This window comes from Ipomoea triloba, chromosome 8 (genome assembly GCF_003576645.1).
Source record: "Ipomoea triloba cultivar NCNSP0323 chromosome 8, ASM357664v1".
Classification (NCBI taxonomy): domain Eukaryota; kingdom Viridiplantae; phylum Streptophyta; class Magnoliopsida; order Solanales; family Convolvulaceae; genus Ipomoea; species Ipomoea triloba.
In genome coordinates, this window is record NC_044923.1 from 9,365,248 (window position 1) to 9,382,368 (window position 17,121).

Here is a 17,121-nt window from a genome sequence, read left to right on the forward strand (position 1 = left end):
ATTAGGAGTACCAACTACCAAGCAAAGTTCTATTCAATTTATTAGATCTCCATATATGGCTACCCTTTCTTACTTGTTTCTTTTTGCCATCTTCTTCATCCATTCCTGCTCAAATTGCATTGTTCAGTGCACTGGAAACATTAGCACTGATGTATCTATTCTTTTGTCTCTCAAAGCCCAACTCACATTACATGATCCAAACAATATCTTGGCCACCAACTGGTCTACTACCACTTCTATCTGCCATTGGATTGGAGTTCACTGTGACTCGCAACACCATAGGGTGGTGGCATTGGATATTTCAAATATGAGTTTGTTAGGCCAATTTCCTACCGCCTTGGGAAATCTCTCCTTTCTGTCCTTCCTGAATATGAGCTATAATAATTTCATTGGAGAAATTCCTCAAGAACTCGGGAATCTCCGTAACTTAAAGGTGATAGATACATACTGTAATCACCTTACAGGTGCAATTCCAAACTCAATCTTCAACATCTCTACACTTGAATATATTGATTTTTCAAATAATAGTTTGTCGGGTATTCTTCCCCCAAACATATGCCATCAACTTCCAAATCTCAAAATGCTTTATTTATTTTTGAATCGCTTTAATGGTCCACTCCCGGCAAATTTATCTGCTTGTTCAAAACTTGGAGTTTTGAGTTTGGCATCCAATATGTTTGATGGGTTGATACCTAAAGAATTGGGGAAGTTGGAGATGCTTGAGAAACTACTTATTGGTGATAATAATTTAACAGGTAGTATTCCATGCATCTTTCTCTATATTGACTTAATTAAATTTCTTAAATTAATTACAGTTTATCCAATTCTTTTTTCCTCTTTGACTATCGTTTTTCTAGATACATCCATTGAAAGTAAAGTAAAGTTATATGTAAACATGACCTCAAGTTGAGACACAGTATTTGAATTGTACAATTTATTGTTTTTTAGGAACAATTCCACACGAATTGGGTAATCTCCATAATTTGAAGAAATTGGGCATAGAAAGAAACCAGATTGTAGGCTATATACCAACATTCCTTTCCAACATGTCATCACTTCAAATCTTGTCATTGAAGGTCAACAAGCTCATGGGATCCATACCTAGAGAGATTGGAAATTTATCTTCTCTTCAACAATTATTTCTTCAAGAAAATCACTTTACAGGTACATTTCATAATCACTAATTAGAAAGGCTGATTAATGTTCCAATTTTTTTGAGTTTATTATCGAAATGGTCCCTCGGCTATTGCAAAATTATCAATTTGGTCCTCGATAATTTTTTTTGCCCAATTAAGTCCTCGACATTGAAAATTTAACCAATTTGGTCCTCCGTTTATTTTGGTATTAAATATCTGTTAAATCATGACCAAATTGGTAATTTTTCTATAGTCAAGGGACCGTTTCGGTAATTAATTTTTGACTGAAATGGTCCCTTGACTATAGTAAAATTACTAATTTAGTCCCGATTTAACGGATATCAAACGGTAAAATAAACAGAGGACTAAAATGGTTAAAATTTTCAAAGTTGAGGACTTAATTGGGCAAGAAAAATTGTCGAGTAACTGATAGAATTCTAATGGCTCCCACTCACCAAATAGAATTTTTACTTTTGTACTCTGTAACAGGTATGATACCCAAAGAAGTCAGCTACCTTTCTAAATTGGAATTGATTGATTGTGGAAGCAATAATCTAAGTGGTATTATACCTGAAGGGGTCTTCAACATTACTTCATTGCGTTCACTTAATTTTCCAAATAATCATATTTTTGGTAGTATCCCTTCTACTATGTGTTCTGCACAAACCAATCTTGAACAACTTATTCTAGTCCAAAATGTTTTAAGTGGAGCCATTCCTCATTCAATTGCAAATTGTTCCCAACTCTCTATTATATCTCTGGGTGATAACCATTTCATTGGCTCCATTCCAAACTCCCTTGAAAACCTTAGCCTTCTCCAAGTTCTTGTAATGCCTAGTAATAAACTAGCATCTGATCCTTCCTCTCCAGAGCTGAGCTTCATAACTTCTCTGACAAAATGTAGAAAGTTGAAATCACTAGATGTGGGTGATAATAGTCTACATGGAATTCTTCCTAGATCCATTGGTAATCTCTCTTCCACTCTACAAATCTTTGCTGCAGAAAGTTCGGGGTTGTACGGTACAATCCCGGATGAAATTGGCAATCTAACTGGCCTCGAAATCATAGCAATGTCTGCTAATTTCTTGAGTGGAAGAGTTCCAAACACATTACAAAGGTTACATGGGCTTGCACGTTTGTATCTGGCTAGAAACAAATTGAGTGGTCCACTAACTAGGAATCTTTGTAAGGTGAAGAATCTAGGGGAAATTTATTTGAGCGAAAATGGGCTTTCGGGGCCTATCCTGGAATGCCTAGGGAACGTTACTTCTCTACGATATATCCACCTTGGTTCAAATAGAATGAATGGTATAATACCTTCAAATATTTGGAACCTGAAAAACCTCTTGACACTCGACCTATCTTCTAATTCCTTTAGGGGAGCACTGCCTTCTGGAATTGGAAATCTAGACGTTTTATATGTTCTAGATTTGTCAAACAATAACTTATCTGGGAACATTCCGAACACAATAGGAAGCTTACAAAATTTGATAAACCTTTCTTTGGCACAAAACCAAATGCGTGGACAAATTCCAGAGTCAATAGGTGGGATGCTAAGCTTGGAATCACTAGACTTGTCGCATAACAATCTCAGTGGTTCAATTCCCTCGTCATTACAAGGAATTGTATATTTGCACCATTTGAATGTCTCTTTCAATAGCTTAATTGGTGAAATTCCATCAAATGGTCCTTTCAAAAACTTCACAAGCTTATCCTTTCTATCCAATGAAGCATTGTGCGGAGATGCTAGGTTTGGAGTTCCACCTTGCCATAAAAGTGTAGTTCAAAGGTCTAAAGCAAAAAGAATTCTTCGATATATTTTGATGGCCTTGGGAATTACAAGCCTTATCCTAGCTTTGGCCGTGGGAGTTGTGTTGATTACTTTTTGGAGAAAAAAGAAGCATAAGAAGAATGAAGAATTGTTACGTGTTAAAGAGGTGGAGAGAGTATCGTACTATACACTTTTACATGCAACAGATGGATATAATGAGAGGAATGTGATTGGTGCTGGGAGTTTTGGCACAGTGTATAGAGGAATTCTTGAAGATGGAACAGTTTTGGCCATAAAGGTGTTTGATGTGCAACTGGAAGGTGCATTCGAAAGCTTTATTGTCGAATGCAAGATAATGTTCGACATTCGCCATCGAAACCTTGTTAAACTGTTAGGCTATTGCTCCAACCCAAATTTTAAAGCCCTGGTTCTTGAGTACATGCCAAAGGGGAACCTTGATGAGTGGTTGTATACCCAAGACCGTTTCTTGGACATCCTGCAAAGATTGAACATAATGATTAATGTTGCATATGCACTTGAATATCTTCACCATGGTTATTCAAAACCCGTGGTCCATTGTGATCTAAAACCAAGTAATATTCTCCTAGACGAGGACATGGTTGCTCACATTGGTGATTTTGGAATCGCAAAGTTGTTGGGTAGTGATGATAGCATTGCATACACAAAGACCCTTGCTACATTGGGTTACATTGCACCAGGTGATGAAGATTCATTTGTCCTTAGCTTGTTTCTTTTTTCTTTAATTTCCTCGTGCCTAATTTCATTTTCTTTAAATATTGGCTGCAGAGTATGGATCAGAAGGCATAGTGTCAACAAAATGCGACGTCTACAGTTATGGCATCTTATTGATGGAAACTTTCACAAGAACAAAGCCTAGCAATGAGATTTTTTCTGAAAATCTGAGCCTAAAGATTTGGGTCAAAGACTCAATGCCCAACAGAGTAATTGATATAATTGATGTAAATTTACTTGCCGCAAATGAAGAACTTTCAAGTGGAAAAATCAAGTGTTTATCATGTATCATGGAATTGGCCTTGAGGTGCTGTTTAGAATCTCCAGCAGAAAGAATCTGCATGAAGGAAGTAGTTGCAGGCTTGCAAAAGATTAAACGTCAACTTGCATGCTCTATTTAGTTACCTTTTAGTTTCATTATTTTTTAGTTTTTGATCTTCAGAGTGTTTGTGTTTAGTATTGGGAAGTAGCTGTAGAGTTGGCTTAGCTTATGTCACTGTCAACAAATTCTTTAGCTTAGCTTCCAATTAATAATCCATGCATGTTTTAGATGCTGCATATGTATCTTTCAACCATTTATGTAATGCAAAGTGCAAACATTGTTGGAAATTTATATAATAAATAGTTGAATATATTAAATCAGACATGTCTATCGAAGCATAAATAATATTGTGGTATTGTGGAGTTAGAAATATTATTTAAGTTTGGTAGGAATTTTTTATTTTGATTGATAATAATGCTAGGAAAATTTTCATGAGTTAAGAGAAGTTGGATGATTTCGAGAATTGAAGAAGGGATATCGGATGATGGGTATAAAATACTCTTCCATAAGTTGCCCAGATACACTGGTTGTGAGTGTATTTTTACACTGGACTAAGCAGCTACAATATGTATGAGAAAGTGGTTTTTAAGACAAAAATTTTAAACAACATAAAAAGTTTGGCATTCTTCTAGTATCTCAAAAGTTCTAATTTGTTTACTTTAACTTGTTACTTGCTAAGGGGAATTAGAAACTTTTAAGATAGTGTGCATTCACAGGCCTAAAATTTAGGGTTAAAGACCGAAATAGGACGAAAACCACAACCATGGACAAAAATATGACATTTTAAAAATTGGTACAAAAATATGAAAAACTCATTTCCCAAATGCATTTGTTGTCAGACCGGTCAAACACAAACGCAAATAGAACTTGTGTCGGAGACCAAATTTAAAAAAAAAAATCCTTAGCTGACTGGTCGCCGGCTTCTCCTTTGTCGGAGAAGGCAGAGTTAGATAGGACTTCATTGTATAAAAAGGGCATTGTACGTTTATTACAAGGGCACGTTCTATCACATTACAATCTACTTGTAGTCTTCCTACATCTATCAAGGAAATACTATTGTAATTTTATTATCCTTTATACTTTTACCTCTTTTATATTTTATGCAAGCATTTTATTATTCTTTATACTTTTTACTCTTTTATATTTTATGCAAGCATTTTATTATCCTTTATACTTTTTACTCTTGTATATTTTATGTGAGCTTATTGATCTGTATAATTACATATACTCTGGATCAATTTTCTCCATCATTGAGAATGTTTATGTGGGTGAAGAACTATATAATATAATAAGAAAAATTTTATGATATATTATAATATGTTTTGTAAGAAAATTATAAATGATAAAAATCGAAAATAATTGAAAGTTTGTAAGGATATATTTAATTTCGAATTTTAATGACTTTTGTATACTTTTTAAAATAAAAAATTTGACAAAAGTTTATTAATGTTTTTTGTATAGACTTGTATAGAGTTTTAAAAAAGTTGGAAAGACTCTACGAAAGTCAATAAAAATTTATTAAAATCTACTCCGTAACATTTTAAAAATCTTTAAAAATCTACAAAAGTCATAATTAAATAGGCAGCCTTAGGAGTTGAGAAAATAAAAAGATTAAAGTATAAATAGATACCTATAATATAATAATTTATAAGCGTTTGAGTATTATTAAAATAGAAAAGACACTAGATTGTTAATTGTAGAGATTTTCCAGTCCTTATACCGTGGACCATGGTCCACAATGCATTGTGCACTATGGATCATGATTGATACTGCAGTTGTGTTGAAAGGATATTGTAGTTGTATTGAAAAGATACTGCAATTGTGTTGAAAATGAACTGCAGTTGTGCGGACAAAGGCCATGTCATTCATCTGAAACTGCAGTTGTGTTGAACGGACACTGCAATTGTGTTGAAAAGATACTGCAGCTGTGTTGAAAAGATACTGCAATTGTGTTGAACAGAACAAATGAACGACCTCTGTTCCGTGCAACTGCAGTTTCCTTTCAACACACCTGCAATATCTTTTCAACACAACTGCAGTATCAGTTATGATCATGGTTCATAATGCATTGTGGACCATGGTCCACGATATAATTTGCGGAGATTTTCCGTCCCCACAAATATTCCCAACAGGAATAGAGATGGAAAATTTTTCTTGTAAACGATTTCCTCTCCCTGGTGAAGGTAGGGACAGGGACCGGTGTAAGGTTTAGGGGACCGGAACAGGGAGTATACTCCATATCCTGCTCTGTCCCGTTGCCATCCATTGTGCGCGATTTCAACTCATCACTGTCCTTGCAAACCCCATCAATCCTATTCTTATGAATGAAACCATGGTTATATAAAGGATTTAACGTCAATACCCTTATCCTTGACTCACTATCTATCTCCAACACGTCAGGCAATGAATCGATGTACCCTCTTGACATGCCAACATCAATCCTTATAGCCATGTTGTCGCACACGCTATTAATCCCACTCCTCTGAATGGTATGCCCCACGATCATCCTCTTTGCACCAGGAATTTGTGCAAGAACACGCTTAAGGGTTGAACAATCACAATCCTTTGCTAATTCCTTGGAAAACTTCCTCGACCAAACAATGGAATTTAACTTCTTACGGACATTTTTCCTCACGCCACAAATCCAATCTCTTACCTCTTTATTGGCCTTCACTAACCCGAAATCCACATGTTTGGGTAATAGCCCGCCGTGCACCAAAACTGAATCCCCAACCACTACAACAGTATGGTTTTGCGACAAAAACCTTCTCGCCACCGGTCCATTCGGCCTTAATGCCGCAATGCGTGCCCTAATTCCTTTACACCACTCTGGTTTAACTCCGGCGAATTTCGAAGGGACCCCATCAAAGGGATCTTTTATGTTCTTCTTATCCTCAATTCCATTACCACACCGCTTCTTCAAAACTTGCCCTATTCTATACCAAAATGCCCAATCCTCAAACTCTTTAAGCCCCTCTCTGCTCACGCTTCGAAAGTCGCCGTCTACGTTCATGATCTCATGATTACCGTTCAATGTAATCACACACCCACCCGCCTTGCCTGCTTCCCTCCTCAATTTCTCCAGAAAGTAGAGAATCTTCAGCTCCTCCCCGCCGCGGTCGAGCACATCTCCTACCTGAACAGCCGTTGTGGATCCTCCACACCATCGATCCTGCTCGTCGATTAGCCCGGAGAGGCGGAACGCCTGTTTCGTCTTATTGAGATCGCCGTGGAGGTCGCCTACGGCGATGAGACGTCCCGGTGCCGAGAATACGGTCCGCAAACGTGGTAATCCATTGGAATCAAGTTTGGAGTTAGCATGACGATCAGGTTTAGGGTTTAGTGGTCGCTCCGATTGCGGCGGACGAGGCGGCAGGAAGAGTCCGCTGCTGATGGAGAAATCGACGAAGGTGTCGACAAAAGACGAGAGTAAATTGGGGAGATTTTGGTGAGAAGATGCCATATATTTTCTACAAGCTAAGTGTATATATTAACTTTTAACCGAGCTTTTGGTTGGAAAGAAATAATTAAAAAGGGAAAAGAACTGTAATTGGGTGGAAAAAAATTAAGAAGGAATTCAAATTATTATATTTAGTGGGAAAGAATGTAATTATAGGGGAATGAGAAAGGAATGAGTGGGTTCGAGCCTCCGTGGAGGCATCTGTTGACTCTTTGTGCTTCAGTAGGTTGAGAAAGTAACTATGAACAGATACTACATTATAACCGAGTCAGTAGAACTCAAAAAAAAAAAAGATTAAATTTATGTTTGACAAATCTAAACCTAGCTGAAAAGTAGCTGAAAATTGAAAATCTATAAGCTCGAAGCTGAAATCTGAAAAATTGTTAAACTAGTTGTTATGCTTAAAATTGTTTAGTAAAATTAACTTTTTGATAAGTCGATAAATGTAAATAAGAATAAAAATGACATATTCATACCATTTAAATAGTTTTAAATTTAAATATGTTTGTTTATATATTAAAATACAAAATAATGAAATCAATATATTTTAATAAAATATAAAGTAAGGACATATATTTGAAAATATATAAAATAAAACAAAATGTTTATAGTTCATAAAATTAGTTTATACAAAAATTAATGATTAAACACAAATGTCAAATTGAAATTACAACCAAATATATTGAAGAGAAAAGGTCAAAGCTAAAAGCTTAAAATAATAAGGATAAAGATGGAAAAAAGTTAAAAAGCTACTAGCTTATTTTTTAAAAGCTATCTAAAATAATTTTTCAAAATAATAAGCTCTTATTTTAAGCTACTAGCATATTTTGAAGATATTACTAAGGCTATGTGTAACACCCCAGTTTTCACATCTTGGATTTATTACGAAATCCTAATAATACAATACATTACGGAAGCGTCTAACCAGCAGAAAACTGGGTGCTACCGCCACACCTAGAGTGAATTCTATCACCTCTTTGACAAACTCCACTCTAAGTGCACAGGCTAAACTTACAACATTAACAACAATCCTTGTCTATATCAAAGAGTAGACCCCAACCTGCACTTCCATCCTATTTAGAGCTCATCGGCTACAGGGCTCCACACTAATCTGCAACTGATAAGAACACATTGAAGTGTAGTTAGCGCGACGGCTAAGTAAGGAAATCCATTTGTCACTTAAAAGTAGACAAAGGTTTGAAAACATTTAGTGAAACAACATCCACTCGTCTCGTAAGACAAAATCATTTCTTTCTCAAAGACGTTACAAAATAATTCTTTTCTCGTCTTTAAAACTTCCTTAGTTTCATATAGTAAGAGTGAGGCCTACAACCTCGGGCCATGGCACTCCAGCCCTCCCGTAGGTTCCTCCCTTATCCCAACCCCGGGCCGTGGCACTCAAGCCTTCCCGTGGGCACCTCTCCTTATCCCAACATGACGACATAACGGCGAATAGACTTCGCTCTAACAATATAATATAACGACCACTGGGCAAAGGGCACTTAAAGCCACCCGTGGGTCAATCAAGGTCCTCCTCAACTTACTTTAGAAACTACGGTTTTGAAAACATGATTCTTCCTTCAATTTTTCTTACTCAAATCATTTCTTTTGGACATATTTCACCAATGAGTCCAATATTTGAAATCGGCTACCTCTTTAGCCCCTGAAGGATTTTCAAACATCATTTTCTCAAACAATAAGGTTTTGACAACCTTTATATCAAAATAGCATACGTTTTTCAACGTAAGTTTTCATAAACATTTTTGGATACACTTCATATGTCCATCTCACACTTTAAAACAACCAGCATCCTCAACTATCGTCCCCACCATTAACTAATAATAGATAGCTGTCCTTGTCATTTNACATAAATACAACATATACAAGCATACCCAAGCTATGAACATGTATACAAAAAATATCCCCAAAGCTCCAAAAACACCATATTTCAACCAAAAATCAATTATCCAAATTCAAGTGACTAATTCCAACTTAAGGGAATTCCTTACCTCGATGGAAGATTTTAAAACCAAAGAAGTGCTAGATCTTTCCTTGGATTCAAAGTCCCCTACAACATCACCACAATAACAATATTTTTCATGCACTAAACATCAACACATGAATTCTAGAGATGATTTAATCCAACAAGGTTCAAGATCTTACCTACACTTGTACACTTGGGTTGGAAAAGCTTGGGAGCTCTTAGATCACAAAGGAGGACTAAATCTATTTTTTTTTTCTTCTTCCTAAGGGTGTAGCCGAAATGAGAGAGGGAGAGAGATGATCTTGGTGTGATTTTGTTCTTGATCTACAAGCAACAAGTGCAATTGCACCATACCTCTTATGACATAGCATTTAATGATCCAATCTTAGGCTAAGATTTGGTTGCCACTTGTCATCACCCTATGGAGTCTCTAGGAAGATCACAACTTAATTGGCCAGTTTATGCTTAAATCAGATGAATGTTCGGAGGATTATAACTTAATTCGGGAAAATTCTAATACCAAAATTATCGTAAAAATATTCCCGTCGTAACTCACCAATTTTGGAAATTTTCCGGTATTCCGCTAAATATAGGTACAGAGTCCGTAACAACTTATCCCTTACAGTCCATTTGAAATTTTTCTTGAACTAACTAGAAATTCAGGCTTAATCGTATAATACTTAAAAATCCAAATTCTAGAAAATTCGAACTGAATCTATATCCTTAAAATTTTCTCGGTTCGTGACCGGTGCGTAGTTCGCAGCCTATCGATAACTAATCCTAAAAAAAATTATTTCGAGCATCAAACCGTCTTCTCTTAAATGTCATAACTTAAAGACCTATTTTCCGAACCTCAAACTTATCGGAAAATACGAGGGGTTACACTATGTTTGGCAAACCTAGCTGAAAAGGTAGCTAAAGCTGAAAAGTAGCTGAAAACTGAAAAACTATAAGTTCGAAGTTGAAATCTAAAGAACTGTTAAGCTAGCTGTTATGATTAAAAGTGTTTGGTAAAATTAGCTTTTTGATAAACTAATAAATGTAAAAAGACTAAAAAAAGACATCTTTATACAATTTAAATAGTTTTAAATTTAAATAGGTTTGTTTATATATTAAAATATAAAATAGTGAAATCAATATATTTTAATAAAATATAAAGTAATAACATATATTTGAAAACATATAAAGTAAAACAAAATGTTTATAATTCATAAGATTAGTTCATACAAAAATCAATGTTTAAACACAAATGTCAAATTGAAATTACAACCAAACATATTGAAGAGAAAAAGTCAAAAAGGTTTAGCCAAAAAAGTTTTAATTGAGAAAGGTAAATGATGTCATTTCTTTAAAATAATAAGGTTAAAAATGGCAAAATAGTTAGGAAGCTACTAGCTTATTTTGAAATGCTATCTTAGGTAGCGTTCAAAAATAATATCTTATTTTAAGCTACTAGCTTATTTTAGGAACATTACCAAACAGAGCTTATAGCTTATTAGTAGCTTAAAATAAGTTATAAGTTCATAAATAAGCTCTGCCAAACAGAGCCTAAACAGAGCTTATAGTTTATACGTAGCTTAAATCTCTGCCAAACAGAGCCTAAAATGCTCTTGTATAAAAACAAAATTCTCAATTTTAACTTTCCGCCCAAAACACTCTATACTATTAAGGTTTGGGTAATATTGTAAAATATGGTAATACAATTCCTATTCGTACTACAATTGTACATTAAAATATGGTAATACGATTCCTAATAAAATATATATTCTTCCCTACGTTCCTATTCGTAATACAATTCTAGATTAAAATTACTAATCGTAATAATACAGTACATGTATTTTCTTGCAATATATGCAATCTATATCTATACTATTAATAAAAAAAAAAATCGTCAATTTTAACTTCCCGCCCAAAACACTCATATACTATTAAAGTTTGAGTAATGTTATAAAATATGATAATACAATTCCTACTACGAGTCAAGTCTTTTCAAGTTCACCCCCTGCGCGCGAGAGAGAGCCTCTATAATATACAATTCAATAAGCCTTAGAAAGAGTCTTGTATAAATAGTGATGCGAACCCACTTCCCAAACCAATGTGGGACAAAAGCTACTTGAAAGCTTTTTCTCTCTATTTTTCTAACTCAAATGGGTCAACTTTGAGAACCAATTTCTCATTCACACATTATCCATTTTGAGCGTACAATATATCAATCTTTTCGTCTAACTATGAAGAACCCGAATCCACTTTGACCCGACCTGAATCGAAAGTGGACCCCACATATATTTGTACCACAATATAGCCACTAAAAAATGCCATATTATGCTATTTTTTCCAACAGTTATTTGTCCAGAGAATATCAACGCTCTACGGTCAATCAACAATCACTCAACTGATTATCCGATTACTCTTAGGTGAATTTTTCTCTAATATAGTTATATTTACTGAATATCAAAATATAAGTGTATCTCAAGATCTTGCAACAGCTAAGCGACAAGTAATTAAATGAATGATATATAATTAATGCAATACAAATTATCTACATATTGCATTTATACACTTATTTTAGAACACTGAATTTTTGTGATATTTGTTGCATGCAAGGAAGACTCATACTATAGTTTATTTGTCTATTCTTATATGTTATAAATCATAACATCATAAGAAATGAATACTTTGATGAAATATGAAGCATGAGTAGTTTGCCAATCAACGGTTATGGACATCGCATTTCAACAGTTTGGATGTGCATCATTCTAAAAAGTCATACACTCCATTTGGTAATCTGGAGTGAAGTTTGGATTAACAGTTTAGATATATGATTCATACATTCTGATATATATATTTTTGTTTATTGCATGATGCCAGTATGATGGTTTGAATTTTAAGAGCATAGAAACAAGCTCGAAACATGCTTATATGCTTGAATGGTCTTACCTCAAAGTTAATACCCACTATCACACAATGCTTTATATTGTATGTTAGACTCAAGGTTACTAACTTCTCACAATAGTCAGAGACTTGTTTTATATGTATGAAATATTGACAAAAACAATTAGGCTTTAGATGTGAGTTTTACTTATAATATACATAGGAATCTGAAACATTTTGACAAAATTTCACAATACAAAACACATAAATTCAAAACATAAGACACAACTACTAATTTGTTTCTGGTATAGACTTTCAGAACACAAGACACAAAAACTCACAACATAAAGCACATACACATGTACCAGGGTCCAATCCACAGTGCATTGTGAACTTGGTCCATGGTATAAAAATTGCTAGAGATGTTTACTACATTAATTTTTGTTTTTGGGGAGTAAAGGAATCATATATTCTACAGTTGGTAGAGATACAAGTGTTCAACAAGAAGTTAAAATTCCAACTAAGAGACTTGAAAGAACTAGGTAGATTTGTGAAGCGTTGGAGTCTCTTGATCTTAATTGATTGGGGTTGGAGCATTGTAAAATGCTTGAACTTGTAACTCTGAATATATCTTTTGTATCTATTCTCTTCAATATTCAATCTATTTATAACTGAGTCTTCGAACTTGTCCGTTGGAAGAAAACAGATTTGAACTTCATCCACTTGCCATTAAATATTTGCTCAGACTTTACATGTGTAGATTGCGTCCAATAGTTACTTACAACTTGTCATAAAAATATGGTTTCTTTAGTCTTTTAATAACCTTTCCTAAAAAGGAATATATCCTTCTTGGATATTGTGCAATTTTCCAAAAACAGTAAGGAATAAGCAGAAAATGTTGGTCGAAAAGCTCTCCTGCTTATCGTGCTTGAAAATAAGCTTTACTGCTTATTGAGTAACTCTTGTTAGTTCTTGAAAATTCTTACTATGCGGTAGAAATCTTGTTGCTAAAAACTCATTTTGCTAAGATTTCTACTAAAAGTGTAAATTCTTAATGCTTTCAACTTTCTATATTGTAAATAGCGCGTTGATTTTGAAAATTATGAGTGAATTTCCAAAAATGTCCTTAATAAATGACCTTTGATAATTTTATGGTTAAGGATAGTTTGACCTTTAGTCATTTATTAAAAATAATTGAAAATAAATTATCTGTTTAAAATAATATTTTAGGGTATAAGTACTAGACGCCATTTTTTCTAGGTTACAGTACTAGACAACATTTTGTATTTTGACTTTCCAGCTTTAAGCATTGGCATCTGGTTGCGCCTCCCACATGGGAGGGGGTGAGTTCGAGCCTCAGTGGAGCTAATATTGGCTCTTTGTACTTCATTTGGTTGAGAAAGTAGCTATGAACAAATACTACATTGTAACAGAGCCAATAGTACTAAAAAAAAAAGGAGTTTGAGAAAATTCTTGCTATAACGCTAAACTTGAGTTGTTGTAAAACTTTGCTATGTTGACCTATCATCTCATGATATTTGACTTCAAATCTCATGTTGTTTTCAAAAACTCGTGTTGTGTCCTTATAAAACTTATATATGCTACTTTAAAAATTTATGTTGTGCAATACTCATATTGTCTATAAAACTCATATGATTTAAAACTTGTTTTGTTTTTGAAAAATTCATGCTATTTAGAAAGTAGAGATAACTCTGACGGTAATAATGTGTTACCGGTATGTATTTGAGTATTATTGAGTATTTGAATAGCGTTGAGTACAGTGTTTCAGTACAATGCTCAATGTACAAGTGAGTTCAGTATGTATTGTCTAAGTTCAAGTGTCGTCCCTACAAGTGTTTTTTGTGAGCCTTTTATTTTGTTCAGCTCAGTAATGGAGCATTAAGGCTGCTGAACGTTGGTCATCAATGCTGAGGAGCTGAACGTCTGAGGAGCTGAACGTTGGTCATCAATGCTAAGGGTCAATGCTGAGGAGCTGAACGTCTGAGGAGCTGAACGTTGGTCATCAATGCTGAGGAGTTTGACCGTTGCGCATTGATGCTGAGGAGTGAGGTGTTGAACGGTTGGTTGAACGTCCGTTGCCTTGCCTCTGGGTCCTGCCAGTGGTTCCGGGTCGGGTGCTGCTAGCCTGATTACTCTGTCAAACTCATTTTGATCATTTCCATTTCATGTTTAAGTGTGGCAGACCTTGTTTCATAAGCAAATGTTTTGTAAGGATGTCTGCAAGTTAATTGTCAGTTGGCACATATTCAATCTCCACATACTTTTTTTCAACATGATCACATGTGAAATGGTGTCGAATGTCAATGTATGTGGTCCACTAGTTTTTGAATATAGTATTGGATTTTGAGTTATAGCAATGACACTTGAGTTGTGGCAAAATATGCAAACTTCTTTGCACTCAATGCCATAGTCCTTCAATTGTTATTCCATCCATAAGATTGGTTTCTAAAATGTATTAGTTGTTGGAAAAAATTATATATTTATAATTTTCCGTATAAAAATGATATTTTTGTCTTTGAATAGTAAAGAGCTAGTACTTTTTATTACTCAATTATACCATCATCACTTCTAATTCATCAAGTGTATGCAAAGTGATTATTTATTTATTTATTTTTGTGATTCAAATGGGAGGGGGTGACCCCGAGGGAAAACAAGACTAATTGTTTTCCCTCACTCGGTGAGTACTTGTGACTCGCGCCAAATCGTTAAGAGCGTCTTCAACTCCCACAGGGCAAGTCCTGTGGTTAACAAAATTCAAAGACAAAAGAACATTGATAAGGACGGTTTTCACACATCCATCAAGTATCAAATCACCATATAGAGTTTAGATATCGTTTCACTGGAAATGACTCTTCTAATGTTAGAAATTGATGCAAAGTGGAGTTGAGCACAAGCTAAAACTACCCTTTCAGAAGCTAGACCTATCGTTAATGAGTTGAGTTGATAAGATTAATCAAATAGAAAATAAGACAAGTAAAATAAAGGACCGAGATTTGGTTGATTTAAGCTAAGATGTCAAATATTGTACTAAGGATTAGGGAATTAAAACAAGACACATGATAAGTGAAATGCACATAAGTATCCAAATACCACTCTTGTAGCTATCTGGACTTGCAACCTCATATTGAACTCCATTCTCGTTGCAATTCAACCCAAGGTTGCCCAAACAAGAACACAAGGCATAAATTCTCCTTAACACCCGAAATACTATTGATTGGGTTCAAGCGCATATATGAATCTATATATAGTGTACAAGCTCTATTCTCGTAGCAACAAACACACTCCAAATAAATCATATAATTGAGATCCAACAATTATACACAATTTCACAACAAACCCTAGAACACCCAAATAATTTCCTTTATGCAATACAACTCATATAAGCATCAATAACAAGAAATCAAACCAAATCCTGGCCTAGTCCCAAAACACTTAGCTACTCATAATATAACAATAGATACACAATATTAAAAGAGTAATTGAAAATATAAATGAAAATCAAAGGAAAGAGATGAATAAAAGAACTTCTTAATTTAAGCTTTGAAATCCAAGATCGCAAAGTGTCTTGAGCTTGAAAATGAAAAGGAACAAGAAATCTACTCTAATATAAGCTCTTTTAGAGCAAAACCTAACTAGAGAAAGAAAGGGAAATAAAAGTTGTGTTTTTGGGTGGAAAGGGTTCTCTTTAAAAAAAAGGCAAAGTGTCTTTTTAAAAGTTGCATAAGCTGGGCACAAGCATGGGCACGGGTGTACCTATGCCAGTGCCTAGCATAACCATGCCCATTGTCTTGTGGGCACGGGTGTAGTCAAGGGCATGCCCAGACCCGTGCCCACAAGGCAGGCACATGTTGCCTGCTAGCCATGGGCAGGGGAGGCCTTCAAGATCTTCGATGATTGCTTCAGTGCTCTCCTCGGCCGCAGGTCACGCCATGGTCCATCCCAAGACGGTCAAAGCTCAAAAAATCATTACTTTGGTCATCCAATTGTGTTTTTGTGTTAAGGTGACTTCAAAAATTTGATTAAACACTTCATCGAATGCATCAAAACATCCATTTTTTTTTTATCAAATCACCTAGCACACGCAATCATTCCATAAGTGACCAAAATGACTTCGTAATATAATAAGTAACAAACAAAAATATCAAAATGTGTAAGAAAAAACATTAGTTTAAAACATCCATCAAACACTTTGCAAACATATAACTATAAACTATATAAGGCCAAGGACCTTGTGGTTCAGTGACATCAAACACTTTCCTTTATACGGGAGGTGGTGGGTTCGAGCCTCAGTGGTGCTTCATGATACTGCATTCTAATAGAGTTAGCAGTAAAAAAAAAAAAACTATATAAGGAACCGAAAGTAATGATAAGTATAATTAATTGCCGAAAGGTTTTTTTTTTTTTTCTTATAATCTAAGCATGAAAATTGTCATTTCTATTTTATTTAATATTATCAAATATGATTAATATATTTATTAAAGTTTGAAATTAATTTTTTTTATAATCTGACAATTCTTCTAAAATAAATGATTTAGAAACCACTCCCATCATCCATGTGGAGTGTAAACTGGGACACCTGGTGCCACTAGACCACACGGTTTTTGGCCTAAAATAAATGAATTAAAATAACTTTAAATTAATTTATATATGTATAGTATTATTTTTAATATATATATATATATATATATATATATATATATATATATTTATATTTATTTATTTACTCAAAATATATAATTCGATCATATTAAATCTATTTCCAAAAGGTATTTATGGAAAATGGGCGGGTCAAGAAACATTCTG

General features: G+C 34.5%; 2 protein-coding genes across 2 annotated transcripts; one reads left to right on the top strand and one right to left on the bottom strand.

Annotated features, from left to right (window-relative positions):
- Positions 1-55: 55 nt before the first annotated feature.
- LOC116026911 (receptor kinase-like protein Xa21) lies at positions 56-4,061 on the top strand. Its single transcript, XM_031268340.1, has 4 exons — positions 56-755; positions 949-1,164; positions 1,626-3,626; positions 3,715-4,061. The coding sequence occupies exons 1-4, from the start codon at positions 56-58 to the stop codon at positions 4,059-4,061; spliced, it is 3,264 nt and encodes a 1,087-aa protein (XP_031124200.1).
- Positions 4,062-5,843: 1,782 nt separating this feature from the next.
- On the bottom strand, positions 5,844-7,460 carry LOC116026912 (shewanella-like protein phosphatase 2). The gene is made up of 2 exons (XM_031268341.1): positions 6,113-7,460; positions 5,844-5,857 (listed from the first exon to the last, which is right to left on the bottom strand). The coding sequence occupies exons 1-2, from the start codon at positions 7,443-7,445 to the stop codon at positions 5,844-5,846; spliced, it is 1,347 nt and encodes a 448-aa protein (XP_031124201.1). The 5' UTR covers positions 7,446-7,460.
- Positions 7,461-17,121: the final 9,661 nt, after the last annotated feature.